Source organism: Pisolithus orientalis (genome assembly GCF_024613125.1).
Source record: "Pisolithus orientalis strain OTSU chromosome Unknown F5J12scaffold_15, whole genome shotgun sequence".
NCBI classification, from domain to species: Eukaryota; Fungi; Basidiomycota; class Agaricomycetes; order Boletales; family Pisolithaceae; genus Pisolithus; species Pisolithus orientalis.
The window spans coordinates 512,104-536,321 of record NW_026260796.1 but is presented as its reverse complement, the minus strand read 5'-3'; the positions used below and the strand labels follow the sequence as shown (position 1 = coordinate 536,321).

General features: G+C 44.8%; 3 protein-coding genes and 1 pseudogene across 4 annotated transcripts; 1 reads left to right on the top strand and 3 right to left on the bottom strand.

Moving 5' to 3' along the window:
• Positions 1-1,714: 1,714 nt before the first annotated feature.
• On the top strand, positions 1,715-5,051 carry F5J12DRAFT_783037 (uncharacterized protein; the record flags this gene model as incomplete). Its single annotated transcript, XM_051742812.1, has 13 exons — positions 1,715-1,914; positions 1,971-2,063; positions 2,415-2,475; positions 2,547-2,955; positions 3,029-3,090; positions 3,257-3,692; positions 3,741-3,857; positions 3,909-4,178; positions 4,228-4,373; positions 4,570-4,688; positions 4,736-4,816; positions 4,871-4,930; positions 4,952-5,051. 13 exons carry the CDS (start codon positions 1,715-1,717, stop codon positions 5,049-5,051), a joined length of 2,154 nt encoding a protein of 717 aa, XP_051599745.1.
• Positions 5,052-7,711: 2,660 nt separating this feature from the next.
• Positions 7,712-7,784, bottom strand: F5J12DRAFT_t116 (annotated as a pseudogene). Its single transcript has one exon. The product of its transcript is annotated as a tRNA-OTHER (tRNA).
• An 8,708-nt stretch (positions 7,785-16,492) lies between these two features.
• On the bottom strand, positions 16,493-17,815 carry F5J12DRAFT_905738 (uncharacterized protein; the record flags this gene model as incomplete). Its single annotated transcript, XM_051748703.1, has 6 exons — positions 16,493-16,678; positions 16,700-16,954; positions 17,321-17,440; positions 17,477-17,485; positions 17,513-17,554; positions 17,585-17,815. 6 exons carry the CDS (start codon positions 17,813-17,815, stop codon positions 16,493-16,495), a joined length of 843 nt encoding a protein of 280 aa, XP_051599744.1.
• A 2,616-nt stretch (positions 17,816-20,431) lies between these two features.
• On the bottom strand, positions 20,432-21,153 carry F5J12DRAFT_783035 (uncharacterized protein; the record flags this gene model as incomplete). Its single annotated transcript, XM_051742811.1, has 2 exons — positions 20,432-21,017; positions 21,047-21,153. 2 exons carry the CDS (start codon positions 21,151-21,153, stop codon positions 20,432-20,434), a joined length of 693 nt encoding a protein of 230 aa, XP_051599743.1.
• Between the last annotated feature and the right edge of the window lie 3,065 nt (positions 21,154-24,218).

The window sequence follows — 24,218 nt, the reverse complement described above, 5'->3', positions numbered from 1 at the left end:
TATTGGGGGAATGCTCAGTGCATTCCTCTACCATATGTCAGGGGCTTGGTCACCCTTGACAGCCTTGAAGGCTTGGAGCCTTCAAGGGCAGTCTTGGTGTCCAGTGGATCTGACAATCAATCACATGATGACAGTCAGACCAACCCTCATCTTTCAGCAACATTAATGAAGGTTTTGCAGGTCAGTGCTCTCAACTTAAGTTATGCATCATTATGCTTCACAGTCTACTGACCCATTTACCAGCACATACTATGTGTACTAGGTCCATCATTCTCCCCACCTCCAGCTGCACTCTGTTGTTCTGCCTGGCCAGTATATGCCTTCTATAGCAACACCCTTGTCTCCCCACTCATCTACCCTTGGTACAGCTTCAGTGATTGATTGCATAGATGATAGTGCAGTTCTCCCCTCACCTTTTAGTCCTGAAGATTCGAGTTAGCAACACATCCATTCATATTTATCCCTGCTGATCAAATACATGGCATGTTCCTCTACGGTATTGGAGACTTGGTGCGATGTTACCTTCAAGGGCAGTGATTCTGATTGTCAATCTCAAGTTCTCCTTTCTACTATGAATTTTCTCCAGGTTGCCTCATGATCAACCATGCAAAGTTCTAATGTGGGTACATGGTTAGCTTTTCAGTGTATCTTATCCATTGATTTCTGCTACTTCCTCCAGGGTATTACAAAGAGTTATGTCACATCTAAGTGCATGATTCATTGTGGTTGAACTTCAGGTTTTCCCACAATGGCTTCCAATAAATGGGGAAAGGGAATGAGGTAGCCTTCTGCTGGAGATCTGCTGTCATACTTACAATTCTCTGCACATTCACTCTCCAGCCTTTCCTTCCCATTCCCTGACCCACCATGTCCAAAATACCTTCACCCAGTACTGGATTGGATATAAGCTCTAGCAACCTTAGTACATGTTTTTCTGACTAACTCCTGATTGCTAACATGTTTTGGCACAGGCACTCTAATTACTCTGATCAGAAACCTTGAATTGAATGCAGCAGATGCTGAAATGCTAGCAAGCACTTTGTTACTAAGATCTTGCACTGAAGGTGAGTATGTTCTTAAGTGACATATCTGGACTGATCATATTGCAGCCTTCATAGGGTCATCTGACTCACAACCCACATACCCCACAGCAGCATTATGCCCATCAAGTCTGGGGGTTTCAGGATTGTTGTCCCACAAGAGTGTACACCTGCCACCATATCCCCCTTGATCCCCATTTATGCAGAATTTCCCACACTGCCAGTATTGATACATCTAACACCACCTAACTTGACTGATCCCTCCACTATTCTTGTCTGTGGCCACCCAGATCATGATGCAAGGGTTCCATATCTAGTGGATGACTGCATGCATACTCCCACCAGAATTTCTTTTACCATATCCATGTAAAGACTAACAGCTATTGTGTTATCTGTTGGCAAGTATTTCTTGCAGCAGTCTCCAATTTATTACTATGAAGTATAAATCCTCAGGCCACATATTGTGTATGGCAGCCTGACTGTGAGGCAAGTCGCAACTTGGCACTTTCCATCCTTCATAAATTTCTACCATTCAAGCTCTACCACTTAGCAGTGGTACACTTGGAGCATCTCTGCTAAATGTCATGGGCTTGGTGCCCTTGACAGCCCCTGAAGGCTTGGAGCCTTCAAGGGTGGTCCTGGTGTTGATCCAGTGATCAATTGCACAGACAACAATGACCCTCATTGCTCAGTACCAGAGATTCATTTCAGCAACAACTTCACCCAAAGGTCATCATAGCTCCAACATTTGGTCTACATTATTTGCTCAATTTGGCTATCAATCATGTGAAAGGGACTGTGTCTATTGGACTCCATCAATGCTGCTCTCATCAGTGACTGCCCTTAGGGGCTTGAACGATTCATTTTCTGTCTAGTAAGCCCATTCCTTTCTCTATTACTGGACACTGATGAACTCTTGTGGTTTTTCAGTCCTGAGGAAACCCACTTTCTGGGTCACACAGATGGAATACCACCATTCTGGATTTTGATTGGAATTCCACCCATATGTTTCCATTTTGATAGGTGTGTCATCCTCACTACACATTACAACCACTTCTTTCCTGCATGCTTTTCCTTCATCCCCCTTACATCATGTCCTCTTTTCATGGTTTCATATGTCCTTGCTGATGCTATATCCAGAAATTTGCACACTGAGACAACATGTTCTAGATGGATTTTTTTTTCCATGTGGTTCATCTTGGCTTGATGTGCTCTGACCTTAAATACTCACCTTGCCTCCCCCTGTTTCTCAACACCTCCATACAATGATGCCCTGCTCTGCTGATATCCTGGAGCCTGTGAGGGACTCTGTTGCTGACTTGAACAGTCATGTTCTTTGCAACCAAAGGATTCTGTCCTCACAAAATGCCCCAGTTTCCAAACAAGTACAAAAGGTGGTGCTGTTGTCTCTAATGATGGAGTGCAACACTCAGAGGTACATCTTGTAGTATATTTCTCATCCATTACTCTAACATCATTTTCCACTCATGTCAATCTACTCTGAAGGATATGATTGGCAAACCAAAACCATGGCATGCAGTCCAGCCTCCCAAAGGCTGGGAAGAGCACATGTTTGGCCTGAGAGATAGAAGACACTCCTTGACACCTTGTCCTTCCATTGTGAACACCCCAATGCTCCCTTCCCCTTCCCTGCACCTGGATGACCAAATCCATGATGAGGACTCTGCAATGGAGGAGGTGGAGGAGAATCCTGACAACAATGAGAATGAGGATGACCAGCCTTCCAGTAATGAGAACAAGGATGATCAGCTGTCTGCTAGTGAGAACAAGGATGACCTGCCATCTGGTAGTGAGAAAGAGGATGACCAGCTGCCCAGTAGCAATGATGATGACAAGGGTTCTGATTACAATGAGAATGATGACAAGGAGATGGAGAGCTCAAGTGACTCCCATGGTAGGTTTTTCCATTTTGTATCCCTTGTTCTCTCATGTTTTTTTCAGATAATTCTCATTTCTTTTGATTTCAGGGTTTGGTGCCTCTCTGGTCATGCAACAGTGGGCTTGGTGCCCACTTGTGTTTCAAAGCTTGGTGCATTGGATACTTGTGACCATTTCCTGCCACCCATCATTCCCTTGGTTGTTATATAGATAAAGAATTGTTGTGATCCTGTTCTGTTACTATCTATATATGCATCTGCCTTGTGTTGACATGTTGACTCCTAGATGATGATGATGCACATGCTTGCAATGCTCAGACCATTTCTTGTGCCCAGTCCCCACTTCCCCTGTCCTTGCCACCTGCATACAAGTCTGATGACTCTGCCCATCCTGTAGGGGATGTTGTCCATCCTTGCCAAGAGGGTGGCCCAATCTATACTAGACTTCAGAAGAAGGGCAAAGGTAGGGCTATAGATGCTGAGGACATTGATGCTGCAAACCACTGTGACCATGACACCCAACTCCTGAACCTCAAGAAGCTGGGGAATCTGTCCACAGCAGCATTAGATGAAATATGTGCTTTTGTGAAGGATGTCAAGATGATGGCAGAAGAACTTGGCCAACAGCACAGGCAGTCTACATGTGACATACTCATCACTGTGGGATTTAGTGTTAGGGCTTCTCATACCAAAATTAATGAGGCCAACCTCTTCCACTCATGGTATTGGGCCACACAGCCCAAACAAGATGGTGGTATGGCTTTCCTCCCTCTCACATCTACCATTCTAATGTCCTGACCAGCTGATCAAAATTCAATCAACAATTTGATTATGAAGGAGTACAACACCCTCATGATAGGCATCCCCAAGGATGACTTCATGGCAAGGAGGGAAAAGTTAAAAGCCATCTATGAGTGGAGTGAGAGCTCCTCTGCCATACTGACTAACCAATCTGTCAAATCTATTGCAGCTAGAGTGGACAATGCAAAGACACAATTTGTCAACTGGCCCCACAGTGTATCTCCACTGGGCCCTGGTTTCAAGTACAAGAAACTTAAGGCTGGCCCTCTTTGTCAACTTGTAGTACCTTACCTTCAGAGAAGACTGGGTCTTTTGTATGATGGGCAAACTGATGATGAGGAAGAACAAGATAGTCTGGATGATGGGCAAACTGATGATGAGGAAGAACAAGATAGTCTGGATGATGTGCTGGAAATTGAGATTAAGTGCTGGAATGAAGGTATTCCCTATTTTATTCATCCAGTTGGATGCTGAAGTTCTGTGTAGAGGTCATCATATTTTGGATGCTGACCCTTTGAAGGGTGAGATCGCACTTGTCAAAGCTACCCATGGTACTGTTTTGCAGCAGATCTCAGATGATCCAGAGTGGCAGAAGTCCCTCAAGGAAATGGATCACTGGCAGCAGGGCACAGAGGTCCTTCGACAGCCACAACCCTGACCACAGCAACAACTCCCTTTTCCCATTCAGAAGTGACCCTGTGTGGAGGCATCAAATCACAATACTATTGGTCTCCAGGTGAGTTCTGCTCTTTACTTGATATCCAGTATCTGCTGATGTTCACAAGGCTTTACAGTCTGACCATCAAACTGCACCATGTGATCAACACCAGGATGTGTGCCCCATTATGCAAGATTTGCATCATGACCCATCCACAATTCCAAGCAATGTGCACACTCGAGAGCCTGGCCCATCTGAGCCTCCTGTGCCAGCTCCACAATATGGGGTAGGGTTTGGTTCCTATGGTCTGATAACAAGACTAATGAAGCATCATATAGGATCTACATCAGGATAATCTTCCAACTCATCCTCACATACAAGAGGCCAGCCCAGCCCAGCAGTCTTTTTCCAGACAACAAGTGAGTATCCATGTCTCTGACCTTCGGTAACAAGACTAAGGAAAAATTATGTAGGATTCTTGGGGTGACCATACAAACTGTCATGATCCTGGCCCATCTGATATCCCATATCATGTGAGTAATTCAATTTTGCAGAGGTTTCACCATCAACTTGCACTCTCTCGAGGTGTTACCTTCTGGCCACTGCAATCAATTTCCTCTGTCTTCCCAAGGATTCCATCATGTTCCATCTTGAACCAACCATCCTTACTACAACAGTCCATATACCAATGACTACTACCCTCCAACCCAGTTGGGTGAACCTCATTGGGTTAACAGGGGTAATGCTGCACAATATGAGGATGACTTTGTTGAGGAGTATATAAATGAAGGTTACTACTAGTGTAGTTTTTGCTTCCCCTACAACATATTTGTCATGTACCACTTGTATATTGATGTCACTGGTGTCAGCAATGATGTTACCATCAGATTCAGGGGACAAGTCTGCAGCTCTCCACTCAGTCCTGTGCCTTTCCTATCACTTTTCACACCACTTGTTCCCCTCACTGAGACCTCTCTGGGGGGGCCTCTTTTGTCTAATTCCATGGAGCTGCTATTGAGATATCACCATTTTTGTGTTCAGAGGGCAGTGAAACAGTTTCACATGTAGCTCAGGATCTGATGGTCTGATCATGGTGGCTCTTTTTTTTCCATGTTTATCTATGAGTACCCAACCTCCTTCCTGAGGCCTGTGTCAATCACCCCAGCCATTGTCCTGAGGTTGTCACCTGCTTGTTCACTTGCCTGGAGTTACCCCTATCATCTTGGGGCTGCATCAGTAGACCACTTTGTGAGCTGGTAGTCCTAGGGAATCTGTCCAGTGCTGGACAGCTCTGGACAGCTCTGGCCAGCAAAAGTGATTTACTGATGTGTATCTTGGTGGTTTCTCTAACATGTCTCTTGCTTTTTTGCAGACTTGGACTACTAGATAACAACTCCCTGGAGATGTCTAGATCATTGTGATTGGTGCAGTAGTTATGGAGATGTTCACATTTTTGTGGCAAGGCCCACCCCTTGAGGTCCTCTCATTGTACCTCATGCATATCTGCACTGCTTCTCTCGCTTTTCAAGCCACAAATCCCTCTCACTAACCCATTTCCAGGGTGCCATTGTTCACCCAATTCTGCTTGCTTGTTGTTGAGATATTCCTGCTTTTGTGTTTGAAGAGTTTCAAGGCAGTTTAGCATATACCTCAGGATTGGGTGATCCAATTGGCATTTTTCCTCTTTCTCCCTGATTGCCTGGGAGTCCTCTACTGCATCCCATAGTTTTGTGTCAGTCGCCCCAGCCATTACTGTTACATTTCAGTACTGGCCACTTATCAACTCTTTGTCAGGGGCAGTCCAGGGTCAAATCACATATGGTATCAATGTCCATCACATGTCCATTGCTGTTAGGCACTGTACATGATGCCTCAATCTATATATACAATTCCTGCAGTCCTAGCTACTGTGTTTGTGCATTGTTGCTCCTCATGTTACAGCTATTTTCAAAACTGAGAGCAAGGCCAAATAAACAAAATCACACACATGTAGTAGCTAAATGTTATAGCTTTGATATCTCAATCAATTTGAGTCAGATCACCGCAATTTTTGCAGATTCAGAATCAGGGAAATTAGATGTAGGTCCTGGTGTAAAAATTAGACCAGTTCTAGCACTATGTATGTCTGAAAAAGCATAGGCTGATTTCACATATACAATCAAAATTGCAAGTGATCTAGGCATCTGTACACCTTAGCAAACCAATAGTGGTATTCTGTACATCAATTGTCCAGCAGGCTTTCAATGTTTTTTGGACAGTAGAGAGCCCTCTGCTTCCAGATGTTCATTGCACATACAAGTAAGATTGGAAGCCTATTATTGCATATTTCTTCACACAAGATTCATATCCTTGGAGCCCTGTGTATCATCTAGAGAACAGTACCAAAAATTTATGCAATTATGCAGTGTGTTGTTGTGATTGGAAGTTCTACACCTAGTATTGTCTTATCTACACTTGGTGGCTGCTTACCAATCATGTGCTACCCCCTACCTATGTCCCCTTGCCTCACATCTCAAGACTTGCTTCAAATAAAATCATAGTAGAAGGACATGAGATTGAGAAATAATACAACACTTGAGACCTGCAGAGTATGATTGCTGGATACAATTTGAATAGCATTCTTTGGGTGCCATGACTATTTCAAGCAATGATATGTATAGGACATTTGGAGCACAGCATTGAGTGAACCTGATTATGTCAGCAACTACTCATACATATGGCTACACCCACTCAAATGCAGTTATTCACTGCTCACTGTTCATCTGGTCACTGACTTTTCATCTCTGCACATATTTTTTGGTACTGTTCTCTAGAAATTACACAGGGCTCAAAGGATATGAATCTTGTGTGAAGAATTATGCAATAATGGGCTTACAATCTTGGTTATATGTGTAATGGACATCTGCAAGGCAGACCTGTGTCTCATTTCCCTGATTCTGAATCTCCAAAAATCATGGTGATCTGACTTGAACTGATTGGTGCCATTGATTGAGCCTGTTACAATGTGACAATATATATCCCAATTGTGGGCAGAGGGCAATGTGGATGTCAGACATACAGGGTAGGATGTCCAACATTTGCCTCTGTGGCATTTGTATAACATCTCACTGGTGTCCAGAGGGGGAGATGGGATGTCCCAACATAGCTTGAGAGGCTGCTGTGGGACATCCCACTGGTTTCTGGAAGGGGGGATGGGATGTCCCAACATAGCCTGAAATGCTGTTGTGGGACATCCCACTGGTTTCTGGAAAGGGGGTTGGACTGCTTGCCAGAGGGGGGGAGGGATGTCCCAAAGTAGCCTTATGAGGAAAATGTGACCAGTCCTAAGATTGAACCAGTGACCTCCTAGGTGTTTACCAAGTGCTGCAACCACTGAGCCATATGGTCTGGGTACTAGTGTCAGTAGTTGGGGGCTTAGACTAGCACTGTGGGAACATATCTCCATGAAGTTAATGCACAGAATGCACCATCTCCAATGTGGTCCCTTCATCTGGCCACTTTTGGAGTGTAAAAACAGTGCACACCCCCTAGGGTCATGCAAATGGTCTGATTGCCTTTTGACCTTGTGTCATGTGATGGATCAGGATTTACTGCTGTGTTTCCAGGAGGCCTTACTGTCAGCCACCTTGTGTCCATGTAACTCACATGATCTGGACTTCCTAAGGATGCTGCATGACCCATTGTACTGAGCATGCATGGGTTCCAGCTGCAGCTCATAACCTGATGAAAATGTGACCAGAGCTGGCATTGAGCCAGGACCCTCTCAGTGTCAAGCAGCTGCTCTGACCATGGAGCTACCTTGCATTGGATTCTCTATGGTGCTTGTAGGATTAGTGCAGATTACTACTTCAACACCTTAGAGGTTGTGTTGGGATATCCCTCTGGTTGCCAGAGGGGAGGGTGGGATGTCCCAATATAGCCTTAGAGGCTGTTGTGGGACATCCCACTGATTGGCAAAGGGGAGGGTGGGATGTCCCAATGTAGCCTTAGAGGCTGTTGTGGGATGTCCCAATGTAGCCTTAGAGGCTGTTGTGGGATGTCCCAATGTAGCCTTAGAGGCTGTTGTGGGACATCCCACTGGTTGGCAGTGGGGAGGGTGGGATGTCCCAATGTAGGCTTGGAGGCTGTTGTGGGACATCCCACTGCTTGGCAAAGGGGAGGGTGGGACATCCCAACATAGCATTAGAGGCTGTTGTGGGACATCCCACTGCTTGGCAGAGGGAACAGTGGGATGTCCCATCCCAGCCTCAGAGGGCTATGATGGCACATCCTCCTAAGTTACCTTTGCAGACCAGCACAATGCCCCATGACAACCTCAGAGGCTCATTTGGGACATTCTGCCCTCTGCAGATGGTGTTGCAAAGGTGACCAACACCATGTTCTATGCAGGGGACTTTGAGATATTGGCTTGTCACACAAGTGTTCAAAAACCATTCACTTCTTCCTTCATACAGTACAAATTGCATGAGGTATAGACACAAATTGATTGAATTTATTATTGCAATTTTCAAGGCAAATGTGGAGGCTCAGGTGGGTCATCTCCCTGGCAACTAGTGAGATGTCCCAATACAGCAGAATCACATTGCAAAGATGTACATGAAAAGTACTATTGTATACTACTATGCATGGTGGGATGGGAGGGGATGTATAGGTCAAAGGATACTTTGTGGATTAAATCTGTCAGAGGAGCAAGGGGGCTAGGATTTCTGCAGTGATTTCAATGCTAATATAAGCTGCACTTTCAGGAGTAGGGACCCCAGTCACCCAAGGCAGTCTTGGGACATCCCAAATAATTGCATTTGAATGGATGGCTATGTGGGAAATCCCATCTATCCCAGGGCCTAAAAATCTGCATAGCCCTGGGACATGACCAGATGTCCCTGGGCAGACCTTGGTCTGGGAGGCTATTAGGCTGGATGGTTTGGAGAAACTATTCAGCCCAAATGCTTATGAAAAATGCTTACCTGAAGTGCTTGTTGATGAGTTGCATGCAATGCCAATGCCCATGCCATGCAGATGAAGACTAAAGGCCTCATGTGTAGAAAGACTGCTGGATGTTAGTAGTCATCCTTTGCACAAGAACAAGTTGTCAGTGCTAAAGAGCAAGGAGGAAGCAAGTTAAGCACACATTAAAGGTTTTAGCATCTGTGTATGGCATTCCAGTTTTTGTCATATCTCCACCATTTCCAAAGATATTGACTCCATTCTCACACTTGCTTACAGTGCTCAGCCATGTGATTCTGCCTTCCAAATTTGGAGAGGATCCTCACACCCCACACATTTCTACAGCACTCCATCCATCAGACGCTCATTTTGCCAAGTCCATCAGAAATGGCCACCTCTTCATCAATCATCTTGCTTGTCTCATTTTCCAGAGACAGTGGCTATGTATATCTGCCAGGTGTTCCCACCAGCTTCCATCCTGAAGCCCCCTGGTTCATCCCATCATTGTCAGCCCTGTCTCATCCCATGCAGCTTGGTCAGCATGTTCTCCTTGTCAGTATGACTTCCAGAAGGACATTCTTTGGTCACCTCAGGTCTGTCACTCAGTTGGAAAGGTTGTATGTGGTCATTTTGGTCTCCCCACTTGATGAAGCATATGGATTGTTCCTCCCTGCTCCCTGCACTGTCTTTATTCCAATCTCATCCATCATTCTCCCCACATTGTGACAGCTGCAGCATAATCTACTGTTCTCCAGCCTCCCTGATTGCATCCATGATGAGTATGACATGCATCTTGCCTTCTTACTGCAAGATCTGGCAGAAGATGTCCCCCCTTCTCCTCCTCCATCAGAGCCCCATTCGTGAAGTTGTTGTTAACTTTGCTGAGGGGATGAATGGGTGGGAGATGTGATCATGTATGCTCCCATTGCCCCACAGACCCCCAATGCCCTAGCCCCTTTGATGCCTGACTCATGCCCTTCAATTCTGGAATTAATACTTCCCTGTCTGGAAACACCATCCATCTGTCATGCTGTCTTTGGATCTAGTGATGTCTCCACTGAGATCTGACTTGCATTGCCACCCCCTAATGTGATATCAGTGTGCTTACTCAGTTTCTGACTCATTCTGTGATATTTTGACTATCCTTGACTCATTTATTGCCAATACTTACCAATCCTCTTTGCTTGCTTACTTTTCATTTCTTGCTTACTCATCATGATTACTCAGTCCTTACTCATTACTTACCAAGCATTTGTGCCTCACTTGTCATAGGTTGTGCCCCCCCCCCCCCACAGTATATAAACCCCCATGTACTTAGCTACAACCCAAGCAATCCAGAAGCATTCCAGTCAGTCAGTTCAGCTTATCACTTGTCATTGACAGTTGAGGCTCCATGAAGGGGTCTATCTGTCATCATTCATATACTTGGTAGTTGAGGCTCATTCAGAAGGGTCCATCTACCACCATTCTCTATCTGAAGTATCATCTGTGCTTGGTCAGCACACATGCTTAGTCATCCATCCACTGCTGCATAACTTGTCATTGACTTGTGCCAGGAGCATGTTTTATTGAAGTCCATTATTCTAGAATACTTTTGGCTGAACACCTTCACTCTGTTCAGCATCCCCCATCCAGTCATCACTCACTTATCTTCTCCTGTGTAACTCATTGTTGACTTGCACCAGGAGCACTCCACTCAAAGTCCCCACCCCACATTAGATTTCTTCTGCCCTCCAGGTTCTGCAGAGGTACACCACCACTTGCTCTATATTTGTCTTTTGTGTTGGTTTTGGTTGGTTTATACCACCTTTCCACACTTCAACTCACAGCAGACCATTCTCTGAGCAGTCATGTGACCTCCCTTTGGACTTCTCCTTGACAGTGCAGTCAGGTACTCCACAGCATGTGCACTGCATGGTCCAGCACCTGGACTGTTTCCTTTTCAAGTTGTTCTATGTTACCCATCAAATGTTCTCCATCTTCCCTTCATTCATTGTCTAGAAAGTTTTTACTTGAAAATTTATGAGTCTCCATATGTCAGTTCCAATTCCAGTTACTGTACTGCTGTAGCAGTTTAAAAACATGTATTGTACTCCATTGTTCTTCAGTATGAATATCAACTTAGTTCCTACTTGTCATTGTCACAACCATGTCTAGACTACTCTAGACTGGCTCTACCCTGGTCTCAACCAGTCTCATCCAACCCTTGCCCTGGTCCTGGCCTTTACCCTTAGACCAAAAAATGTGTTAGCTCATGAGGCACTGCTATGCAGTGCCCAATTGAGTTGTCCACTCAGTTGGTACTGGGCTGGTGTAACACCTGGCCCAGCCACAAGTCCTGCCCCAGTTCCTGATAAATCCTTTGTTCATAGTTTTGCTTGATAATATTCTTTGTAACATTACTTACCAATCAGTTTACCAATCATTGTTGTACCAGTGCAGACCAGTCTTTGGTGCTATGTTACACTTGGGTTACCTCTAGTATTTAAGCCATAGGGTAATCATTTTAGCCTCAGTCTGGAATCAATCTAGTCTTGTCTAACCCAGTCTCTCTAATCTCTGACTTCTGCCTCTTGACTAGACTATGGCCCATGCAAGGGAATAGTGCTGCACCCTCAGTCACTAAGTCCAACAGTCCAACCTCCTAGTTCCTAGTCTACCCCCCTGACTCCTGACCAGACTCCAGACCAGCCTTGGACCAGTGAAGACCCAGACTTAACAGTATTTCAGACTCACACTTGTGTGGGTCACTACCCTTCTGTCCAAGTCTCAGCAATACTTTCTCAGCATGCCTACCCAAACCAGAACTCAAGCAGCATGGGCACATGCTACCACCAATCCAGATTCCACCTCAGCAGTTGACTTGTGCTGCACTGCTGCCCTGGTGTCCTTAGGGACAGCTGGAAGGTTGCCCAGTGAAGTCAACAACTTCAGGGGCTTCTCAGCCTGCAAGTCTACCACTCCCACTCCTAATCGACCTCCTGCACCCACTAATGATCTGGATGATGAACTGGACCCAGATGAACCAGATGACTTCAATCCTGGTGGTAATGACCCTGGTGATGATGGTCCTGGTGATGATGGGCCAGGAGATGACCTGGATAATGATGATGAAGAACCCATCCCAGAAGATGATGTCAAGCCTGGGGTAACTGTGCTGGACAACCTTGCCAAAGCCATCAAGCTTCTTGCATGCAAGGCTTGCACTGGCTCTGAGTCCTCTTCTAGAACCAAGTTGCATGAACTGGACACCTTCAATGGGACAGACCCAAAGAAGCTGTGCACATTTCTTATCCAGTGTGAACTCAACTTCTGGGACCAGCCCTGGGCCTTTTGAAGTGACCAAGCCAAAGTCACTTTTGCACAGTCATTCCTGAAAGGGATGGCTCTCAAGTGGTTCAAACTGGACCTACTTGGGACTGAAGACCTGGAGGACTGGCCCTATTGGATGGACTCATGGAAGGAGTTCATTAGAACCAGTTCGGAAACTGGTGTACAACCCATTTCTGACACATGTGTCAGTTAACATGCCCAGGATGCTCCATGAACTAAAAGGCAGAATTTCAACCTTCCTTCCAACTATACAATGATGATTGCTTGTCGATATGATGACCTCAAACCCATTATTGCTTGTATTGCTTCTGCTACACTTTGCATTGTACATGTTGCTGGACTCCTTGTTCTTTTAGAATCAGATCAGGAGCCAGAAACAATGAGTAGTCACAAGTGGACTGATTCAGAGACCCACACTCTTCTTGACTACCTCATTGAACACCGGTCAGAACAAGGTGATACAGGCAACTTCAAATCCAGTGTATTTTCTAGTGCCACTGCTGCAATCACTCCACCTAACTCACCCCCCACAAGAACTGCTCAGCAGATTCAAAATAAATGGTGATGGGTAAGCGCATCCTCCTCACACTGATAGCCTTGACTGATATCATTATTAGTTGAAAGGGATCTATAATTCCATCAAAGGCTTCATTCAATGCTCTGGGTCTGGCTCATGGGATGAACATTTTGGTGCCAATATCATCACACCAGCCAAAGAGAATGAATGGAATAGCTATGTTGCAACCAATGTACATTGTCCCCTATCATTGAGCAAATCAGTTCATCTAACATGAATACATCAGAGTGGATGATGTATCCTGCCCTATAAAAATGTGGGATGGCCATTTTACATGAAGATGGCACAGATCACCCCATCAGGAGGGGCACAAGGTGCTAATGCATATGCACCATTGGAGGCCCCCTGATCCAACTGGCCCCCAAATTGGCTCAAGGATGAAGATCAAGAAATTTGGCCAGGTGACTTCAACAAGCCTTCCAACAGTAACATCAGTGGCACAAACCTGGCTCCTGATCCCTCATATATTGACTTCATGGCTGAATTTCCCACATTTTTCCCAACCCTTCACACCCTGATCCACCAATTCCATCTGCATCACCCAGCATCTCAGTGCCCATTGTGGTCCCAATGTCACACACCCAAGGTGTTTGGTGAGGTGGACATGGATACAGCTGATGAATGGAGATGAAGACCACAGCCCTCATGTGAAGAAGGACAGCCAGGAATGTCAGCAGTCATCCTTCACACAAGAACAAGTCATCAGTGCCAGAGAAAAAGAAAGGGAGTGAGTTAAGCACTGGCTAAAATTCTTAAAGCACCTGTGTATGGCATTCTGGTTTTCGACATATCTCTGCTGTTTCTGCAGATACCAAGACCATTCCCACACTCGCTTGTAGTGCTCAGCCATGTGATCCTACCTTCCAAAATGGGAAAGGATTTGCACACTGCACACATTTCTACAGCACTCCCTCCAAAAGATGCTCATTTCACTAATTCTTCTGATATGGCCACCTCCACATCAATCATTTCACTTGTCCCCTTTGCTAGGGACCATGGCTACATATATCTACCAGGAGTTCCTACCAGCTTCCATCCTGAAGCATCCTGGTACATCCAACCCTTGTCTGTGCCCTCTCAGCCCATCCAGCTTGGACAGCATGTTCTTTTTGTCAGTATGACCTCTAGGAGGACATTCTTTGGTCGCCTCAGGTCTGTCATTCACTTGGAAAGGTCTTATGTGGTCATTTCAGTCTCTCCAGTCCAAGAAGCATATGGATCCTTCCTCCCTGCTCCCTGCAAAGTCTTCATACCAGTCTCATCTGTCATTCTTCCAAGATTGCAACAGCTACAGTATAATCTACTGTTCTCTACTCTCCCTGATTGCATCCATGACAAGTATGATGCACATCTTGCCTCCTTGTTGCAAGATACAGCAGAAGACACTCCCCCTTCATCCTCTCTTCCAACAGAGCCTCATTCATGAAGTATTTATTTGCTTCACTGAGAGGATGGATGGTTTGGGGGGGAAAGTTGCGATCCCCTATGCTCCTGTCACCCCACAGACCCCCAAAGCTTGACCCCTGTTGACATCTGACTCACCCTGTCCACTTTTGGATGTACTATATTGGCATCAGATCAGTGCTGCCTCTCTGTCATCCCACCTTGGCCTAGAAGCAATCTCTTTGAGATGTGACATGCACAGCCTCCCCCTAATGCAATTCCAGTGCACTTTCCCAGTTCCTGACATTACTTGACTCATACTTTGATGTTCTGACTGTCTTTGACTCACCTATTTCCAATACTTACCAATCTTTTGACTTTGCTTACTGATTCTTTGCTTTTTGGCTTGCTAATCCTTACCAATGCCTACCAATGCTTTCCAAGACAATTACCCATCACTTACATTCCTTACTCATCAGTTACCAATCACTTACCAAGTGTTTGCACCTTGTTTTCCAAGGGCAACACCCCTGTACTGTATATAAATCACTGTACTTAGACAGCAAAAAAGAAAAAAAGATGTCAGAGAGCCCCTCTTGCTCACATTTTATCATCACTCAGTAATTCATTCAGCAGCTTTGATAGTTGAGACTTCATCAAGGGTCTAACTATTGTCTACTTCGCTTATCGTTGTCTATCATCAATATACTTCACTCCAAGCCCTCCCTGAGCTCAGTGCAGCTTAGGACATTGAATTAAGTTGTCATCCATCCTTCTATAGGCTGACAGCAGTCTACCCTATTGCATTCTCTCACATTCCTGCTTCTTCTTTGTCAGGAGCACCCCCAACCCTCAGCACTTGTCTTTGAGTGTTGTAGCTTGCAAAACCCTCCCAAAGAACAGGTTCTACCATCTGGGTACCACATGGGTACACCACCACTTGCTTTTTATGTCTTTTGTGTTGGTTCCGGTTGGTTTTCACCACTGAACCACACTTTGGCTCACAGTGATACAGGAACTGGTTCAGGTTTCAGTATTCATTCCTTCATCATTGTAAGTGGAAACTACACAAGTGGACTGCTCGAGAACTTACCCTGGAGAGTGAGAGAATGACCTAGATGTTTCCCTTGAGCAAACTTCCTTTGTAGGGGCAACATGAGACATGGCTGATTACATTGGTTGCTCCAATAACAAGCCCTGGAAGAAGCTCCTCATGGTAGAGATGAATGTCCAAGAGAGGGAACTTCAAGTAGGGGTCATATTCTGCTTGTGCAGGGGAGAGAGGGTGGAAAGGTCAAACAAATAGAAAGTATTCTACAAGGGTATCTCCATTTGGGCCAGCATGAGTGTGAACAAAGATGTTCTGAATCTGCCCCAATTGGCAGTCCTCTCCAGGTATGCGATAAAACTGGATAAGGGAGTCATGGTTTACCTTACAATTGGTGGTATAACTTGCACTCTTAATCATAATTTTGTCAACAAAATGAGCATCCTGTGAGAGAACCATAGCACCAGCTATGTCATCATGATCAACACAATAATTAACAGGACCAGAATTAAGGTGGAGCCACTTGAGTAAACCTTGGTAGGAAGCATCATCCAGCTGCTCTGCTCTTCCAGCATCCACTGCAATACCACTGATGGCAGATTGCTGTAGTGGTTGAATATTGCTGAGGATGCTCCCCTGTGATGTGGAGCTAATGTACTTCCCACATGGCATGCTGACCTGACCCAGTAAGTCATGCTGCTGAACAAGTGTGCACAAATTTCCACCACAGCAGGACTTGAAAAAGGACAGCTCCATCTTGCCTGAAATGCAATGAGTGTTGGTTCAGATCATACATACATGTGATAGCAACTACACACCCTCCTTTCCATTTGTGTTAGCACTGCCTAAAATTCCATTGTATGGCTCAAATGGAAATGCCCACCAGCCATGTGTGGGGCCAAAAAGTCGCATACATTCAACCAGGTGAAGGGAGAGGTGGTGATTAGGTTTGAGGACAGACAGGGGAAATAACCTGACAAGAGAGTGAAGATATAGCTAGAAGTTATCTTGCACAACCTTCATATGTAGTTCAGAAGTAGATTGCTTTGTGGCCCAGTGAACAGCCATAACCAAAGCCAGAAAGTTTGCCAAATAGGCCCTGTGTGCCTGCTTGGAACCCAGCCTTCCCCACAACCAGACAAACATGATAACTAGATTGACCTCACAAGCTGTCTGCCACTGATCAGCCTTTACATAACCCTGATTTGGACTGCCCAGGTTACATGGTGCTTGAGCCATCCAGGAAGGTAACATGGTCTGGTTCATGTCAATCTAAATCTCTTCCAAGATTCCTTTGTGAAGAATCAGTGTCATCATGGAATCCAAATTGGATAAATCATGCACCAGATTTGGTGAAGGCTTTGGAAGTTTAACAGAACTAAGAGGGTTCTCTTTTTGCTTTGTGCTCTCAATGCATACCTCAACTATGAAGAAATAAAGTGGCCAACATACCCATTCAATCAAAGCACAGATTAAATCCTTCTTGGTGGGACCACCAGCCACCTGTATTTCATTGTCCTAGGCAACAGCTCTGAGATAACCAAGACAAATCCAGTGAAGTCATGATGCAGATTTGAGTTTGATGGCAGTAGCAGTATTCTGGAGTTCCTGTTCTTGTTCTTTGGTAGAATGCAGCACCATTCCTTTGGGGGTCTTGCCTGCTGTCGATGTCATCCTCCATATATTGACTAAATGACGCTTGAGGTCACCTAAGAAGAGGTTATGCATTGCATCCAAAATTGTGTACTTCATGATGTCCTAGTAGGGAAGGCAGAGTAACTCCAACCAACACACCAGATTCTCCTTGAATAGTCACTCCCATTCCCTCACTGTGGGTGCATCCCACCACATAGTTGCCAGCCTAACATGCTCCTCTCAGGAATAATGTGGCCATGTTTCAACATCAAAATTTGTGATGTCAGAATCTTGCAGACAACAGAAAGAGCAGAAGGAGTGACCAGAGTGACCCATAAAACTGGCTACCTTTCTTAAGGCAGGCACATCACATATAAGTGGGATGAGCACATAGTGTACAAGGCAGCCTGCAGGACAAGTGGCTGTATGGGAGAAGTAACAGCTGGGATCCCAGAACTGAAGCAGTTCATTAACTAAGGGATGTAAAAAGTGGTTCATCTGAGAGGTCGACAGTTCTGATGGGCCTGGAATGATCCCCACAAGGTAAACATTTTCCACCTGATAATGGAAATGTACAGGTAAATTCATGCAGACCATGTAGATTGCTCCAACAGAGATAGCCTTTGCATTTTGTTTGTGGCCATGAGGGTTAAACCAGTCTACAAAGAGGCTGAATGCTAACTGCAATTCATTATCATGGCCTGCAAAGAATGGCTGACTGTCTGGACCTTTAAAAGAGCAGAACACCTCTGCATCCCAGATATCCTTCACTTTAGGCAGAGGAGTCCTCTCTGGTGGGGAAGCTAGGTATGTTTTGAGATCCAGTCAGGGCAAAAGACAACCAAACCACAACTTCATTGGCTGGTACATGAAGTGCCAGAATGGCTTGATGCCTCTGCCTTTGCCTCACTTGGATTGTGTTAGTGTGGCACAGCACAGCTGAGATCCATGGATTTCAGGATAGGTGCAAGTAACAGGGTATTCATTGTCATGACTTTTGGATGGAATTGTAGGAGCATAGCAGCACAAGCACTTCAGACAGCATGTGAAATGGATAGCCTGAGGGTCGAGATTAAGCTCTGCCATCACACCACAAATGTCCTTGGGCCATTTATCAGGATTCATGAGGTCCTGTGTGGGCTTAGTGATAACTGTAGCCTGTTTAAAGGCATCAAGCATGCACATGCATGTGGCCATGACAAGGTCTTGCAGAGCACACAGAAGAAAGTTGGCACCTTGCCAGGAGATGTCCATCAACATGAACATGACAGCCATGATGATTAGAATGTTGATGAACAGCATGGGAAATTGACTTACATGGGACTGGAAATGGGGATCTGGGAGAAAGCACTGTGAGACAAAGCAAAGAGCAGCCCAGAAATTTGCAACACCCATTTGAATGATATGTGGCTGGTCTCTGGTAGGTATCAATCTGTTTTTGACCTTTTTCCATTGCCACTGCTCAGCTATAATGCCATCAAGAAATGTTTGCTGATCTCACAGCTTAGTGATGAGACTGGTCCTTCTTTCCTCTAGCTCTTGATCACTGTAGGTTTGAATGATATCTGTATTGGATACCAATACAACAATCTCATCTTGACAAGTGAGAAACTCCATGTTGAAAGACCATTGCCAACCAGTGAATGCAAGCTGGGGAGGGGGGTCCATAACTGGGATCCTTGGGAAAGGTCAAGTCAGGATACTGGAAGTCCTTTTTGAAGAGAGATAGTTGTTTTTCCAAGCAATCGAGGATTGCATGCAACTTGGAAATCTTCAAGGAGTTTTGATTGGATATAACACCCTGCAAGTCAAGGGTCCCTGACTCTGCTGCATGGTCTATGGAACACATAAGGATGAGGGTATACACTTAGCAGCAAGCATACCCATAAGCTTGTAACTGTCACCAAGCACAGTTTGATCTCTCTGTGCACCAGGAGGCTTGTGCATGTGGAGAGCTGTCAATTTATCATCAGTGTGATCAATTTTGATTTAAGGTCAAATGCACTGTCATTATAAGGAGCAGAAATCAATGCATCTGTAGGCCCAGGGTGGAGTAGTGTCTCCACTAAAATCTGTTCTTCTTGTTGTTCCCTTGTTGACTCCCTCACCTTTGACTTCACCATGGCAGATGGGGTGGCACCCAAAAGACTGAGCTGCTTATCATTCCCACCATGAGTCTTGTATATTGAGGGTGCCACATAGAATCCAGTGATCACTTTGTTGGAACATAAAGTGCCACTGTTTATTGGTACTTAGGTGCGATGCTAGTGTGCTTACATAAGCACAAAAAGCGCACATACTTGTAGTATTCTCTACTAGTATTCCCTCAGTAGTTTGTTCACTACTGAGGGTAAGTCCATTCATATTCCAAGTATTCTACTATACTGACATCCTGGAGTAGCCTACAGGTACAGTAATACATTCAGTAGTTTGTTCACTACTGAGGTAGCCTACAGATATTTCTACATGCTTTCCCTGTAAAAGGATCACAGTTGGTCATCTTGCCATAGCCTGCAGATACGCAAGTGCACAGCTGCAATTTCAGTGCCATGTCAGTTGACAGAAGTACTGTTGGAACTGTTGGAACAGAGTGCAGGAAAGAAAACCAAACTTCCATGGATTTCATGCCAACATGGATTTGCAAACAAATCCTGACAAAACAAGGAGGTCTGTTACCATTGTTGGAGTTTATCACCTTTACCTTAGTTGTGGTTCACTGAGCACAGCATTACATAATCCAAAAGCGGACACTTAGCAGTTTATTTTTCCTTACTGCACCTCAGCTTCAGCCAACTTGAAGTCTGAGTATATTCCTTTCTATAGACTTGACAATCCTGCAGCTCATCAGCCTCCAAAAACCATTACTATTGTGCCAGTATGGCCATATGTACATGTTCATCAATACAACATGCATCAGTAAACCACTTTGTGTGCTGGCAGTCCTAGGGAATCTGTCCAGTGCTGGACAGCTCTGGACAGCTCTGGCCAGCAAAAGTGATTTACTGATGTGGTATGACTTTAGGTTGTTGGAAAATATCTCTTATCCCAGCCTTTGTATGTTACTAACATCTTCTTGTGAACCCAATGGAGTTGATTAGGGGAGACTACATGCAATCAATGGTCAACCAACAAAGAGTGTAGGTGCACAAACCAACCAATGACCCAGCCACTAGTCTCCTTCACCCAAATCTGGGTGTTCAAGTGGTACTGGTGCAGGTACAGATCTCCAGAATTCACCAGCATTGCAGGATTGGGGCCTGCAAGTGGCTGATTTCCAGTCAACAGGAACAGCATAAAGTGATGATTGACACCATAGATTTTCATGGACATTCTTGTGACAGAGACTGATTTGGGCAGCATCAGAGCTGTGCCAGAGGGAAGTGTTGCAGATACAGTTCCACCAGTTGTCATAGATGTGGGCAGTGATCTCTCAGTCAGAGCATCCCTGGCTGCAAGAGGGGTGCACCCAGTGCCCAAAGTGGATACCTGTGCAGTGAAACTGTGGATATTGTGCCCTTGGTTGGTTTCAGTGTTGCTGGTGGGAACAGAGGATATGTTTGATGAGTTTGGCATAGTTGTATCCAAGAGGCTTGGATGCCCAGTTCTATCAGCCTCCTTGGAAGAGCTCAATGAATTCAGAGTAGGGTAGTTCAGGAGACTTGCAGGTCTTCTACCCATCTCCCCACAGGAGCTCAAGGGACTTAAAGGAGGGGAGTCAGAGTGACTCACAGGCACAGTTTCACCCATTTCCCCAGAGGACTCTGATACAATGGCTGTTGAAGAGCATGGAGTGCTAGTGAAAGCTGGAATGACCTCAGGTTGCAGGGGCTCTCCATGCTGAGGTGAGATAATTGATGAGAAATTGATGTGCATAATCAGAACTGCCTGCAGAGCAAGGATGCCAGTACAGTCAACCAAAGCAATCATATCAAAGCTGCTGTCACTTACCTTGCATATATCAACAGGATCCTCAAAATGGGTCTTTCACATGGAGGTCAATTGGGTGGGAAAGCATATGCACTGCATAGGTACAACCTTCCACACATGTTAACATGGCCACTGCCTATACCAAATCCCAACAATCTGAGGAACTCACATCAGTGCATGACCTGAGGGAGGGCTGATAAGGTCTCTGAGAATTCCACCTATATCAAAGCTGATATGACATGGGAGGGCATGGTTCCTTCATGGGAAATTGAGGCTACAATGTGGAGAGGGCAGTGAGGGCTGTGGGACTGACTCTCTGAGAGACCAATATTTGAACCACTATGCCACCTGATTGTGGAGACAGACACCATAGGACAAACCTATGAGAACTCAAAAATGGCATTGTCATGATAAAGCAGAACTGCCATCAAATGCTCACTAGAGGTGAGAAGCACAAAGTCCAAAGCCTGGAAAGCAGTTGGGTTGAAAACAGAAATGCTGAAAGTTGGACCAGAGTTGAAAAAGCACAAAGAAACCCAACAGATATTGTAGGCAAAACAAAGCAGAAACCCTGCAGAATAGAATACTCACGAAATCTCATAACACCCTAGCTCTGATGGTGTTGTTGGTTTGTTAGTCTCTTTGTTTGTTAGTGTATCCTTGCACCAATGACTGTCAAATTGTAACTAGTGACCTTTCTTGTGTAGAGTGAAACAAAATAATGATATGGCCAACTACAAGCTCAGGTGAAGATGGCTGAATTTGTAGAGGAATCAAGTCTCTTCACCTCTTCATCTTTGAATTCATTGTCTGTGCTCATTCTGTCATCAAACTCGCATAAATATCATATGAACATTGCTCTCCTGGCCACCTACCGATGCTTAGTGCATGTGGCCCTTTCAACTGCTCACACATGCTTAGCAGGCTGTTCCCTATGCCTCATTCATGTGCACATACTTTCTCAAGTTGCCTCATGTTCTGATCATGTGATCCACTCTTGAGTGTCTGGTCAGTCATGCATCTCACATCAGGAAAATAACACTTTACTATTTTTGACTTTTTGTGAGTAATGTGACTTTTTGGGAAGGAATCTACTATCATTACCCATGTCCTGCAGGCATGGCTGCACTTTTCTTGCTGATTTTGGTCTTGTTCAAACCCCCTAATTCATAGCTTTCAGTAGATACCACATACATTCAAATTGATGGAGGTTCCAAAGAGATATTGTGATTTTTCTCTCAGACAGTGTGCATCACACCAATGGCTCAATATCTCTGAATTTTCAGACATTTTCTAGTCTTCTTGGCTTAGATATATCATCACTTAGTTGTCTCAATAGATTCTGTTTTCTTTTCATTCTTCAAAATGCTGTATATGGTCAAAAAAAAAAGTACAGATAGTAGATTCCTTCCCAAAAAGTCACAAATAGTCACAATAGCCACAAAAAAGTAAAAAAAAGTCACAAAAAGGTCAAAATTAGTAAAGTGTTAATTTCCTGATGCAGCATCTAGGCATCTATTCACAATCTATTGTTTTCATCTTCACATCATTTGGCATGGGACAAAGCAAGCTGGTAGTATGTCATATATGGCACATAAGTATATATATTGGTCAGCTTTGTCACTTTGTCCATAATTCTGCTTTCATCAGTGACACTATGCATCCATGCCTACCTGTGCTCCTGGTCTTTGGATGGCTCTTTTTTTAAATCTTCATGGCAATCACTTGTCTCTTTCATGAAATTCAATGATAAGCTGCTGCTACTCATACCCTCAAGTCGCTGTGTGGGATTGCATCAAACAACCTAGAACTGACTCTCAATGGTCCCCCACTTGGCTTTCTGGCTGGGGATTCACTAGTTGCTTCAGCAACAAAGACTCATTTTGCCAGTCACCAGCTGCTTAATATTGTCAAAACTGAACAACATGGGACTAACAATTTGACTGGCATCCACCTCACTGTCATATACAGAGCAGCAACTAATTTCAGGGTTTCACTCCACCAATATCTGAGCAGACTGGGTGCAGCCATTGATAGGTGGGTTGCATGAACATCAGGAGATCTCTGGTCATATGCCACCCCCTCCAGGTCAAATGTCTATCCTGCAATGACTGACTATCACCCAATCATCCCAGGCATAGTGTGTGGATGGAGAAACCTTGCTGTAGCAATGTTGCACTCCAGCTTTGCACTAGGAGTGCAACTGGATGAGTTAGAAAGACACTTTGCTACTTTGATGGTACCCAATAGCAAGGCAAGATTTGTTTATATTCAAAGCTCAAAGCTGGGTAACGTTATGAGGATTTCAGTTATTTACCATTACCAGGCAATCCACATTGGAGAGTGTTGTTCAGACTCAACAGGGTATTATAGTGCTAACTGATGAGTTAGAGATAGGCATTGCTTGCACATGGCTGCCAAATTAATGTAATGCTAACTAGCAATTGTATTACATAGTATTTGGCCTGATGTAAATGGACATCACTGGAAACAGTGTCCCAATATTAGTGACTTGAAAGGTGTCACTTCAGACGATGAGCTCGCATGGCTGGGTGGCTGTGCTTTGCTCGTCTGACACTGCAACTGCTGTGACTGCATGGTCAATGCACTCCATGGCACCAAGTATAACCTGGCTTGTTGAAAAGTGAGTGCCAGGCAGATGGCTGATTTCAATGAATATTGCACCTTACCTGGCCACTCCCACCCAATAAATGTTGTCTGGTTTTCATCAGATGGTGATTGCATTGTTAGCAGTGGTGAGAAATGGCTACATGTTTTGTCTGCAGAGTGATGATAACCTTATAGGGGACAATGGGTGAGTATTGATTTGCAACCTTGGGAGAAAGAAGGTAGACCAGGTATTAAAGACTCACCAGTGTCCTGTAGTTGGGGTAGAGTGGATCCAGCAACTGGAAAGTTTTGGGGTAGTGACTGCTGGTGCAGATGGTACTCTCAAGCTGTGGAAGGTGTCCAC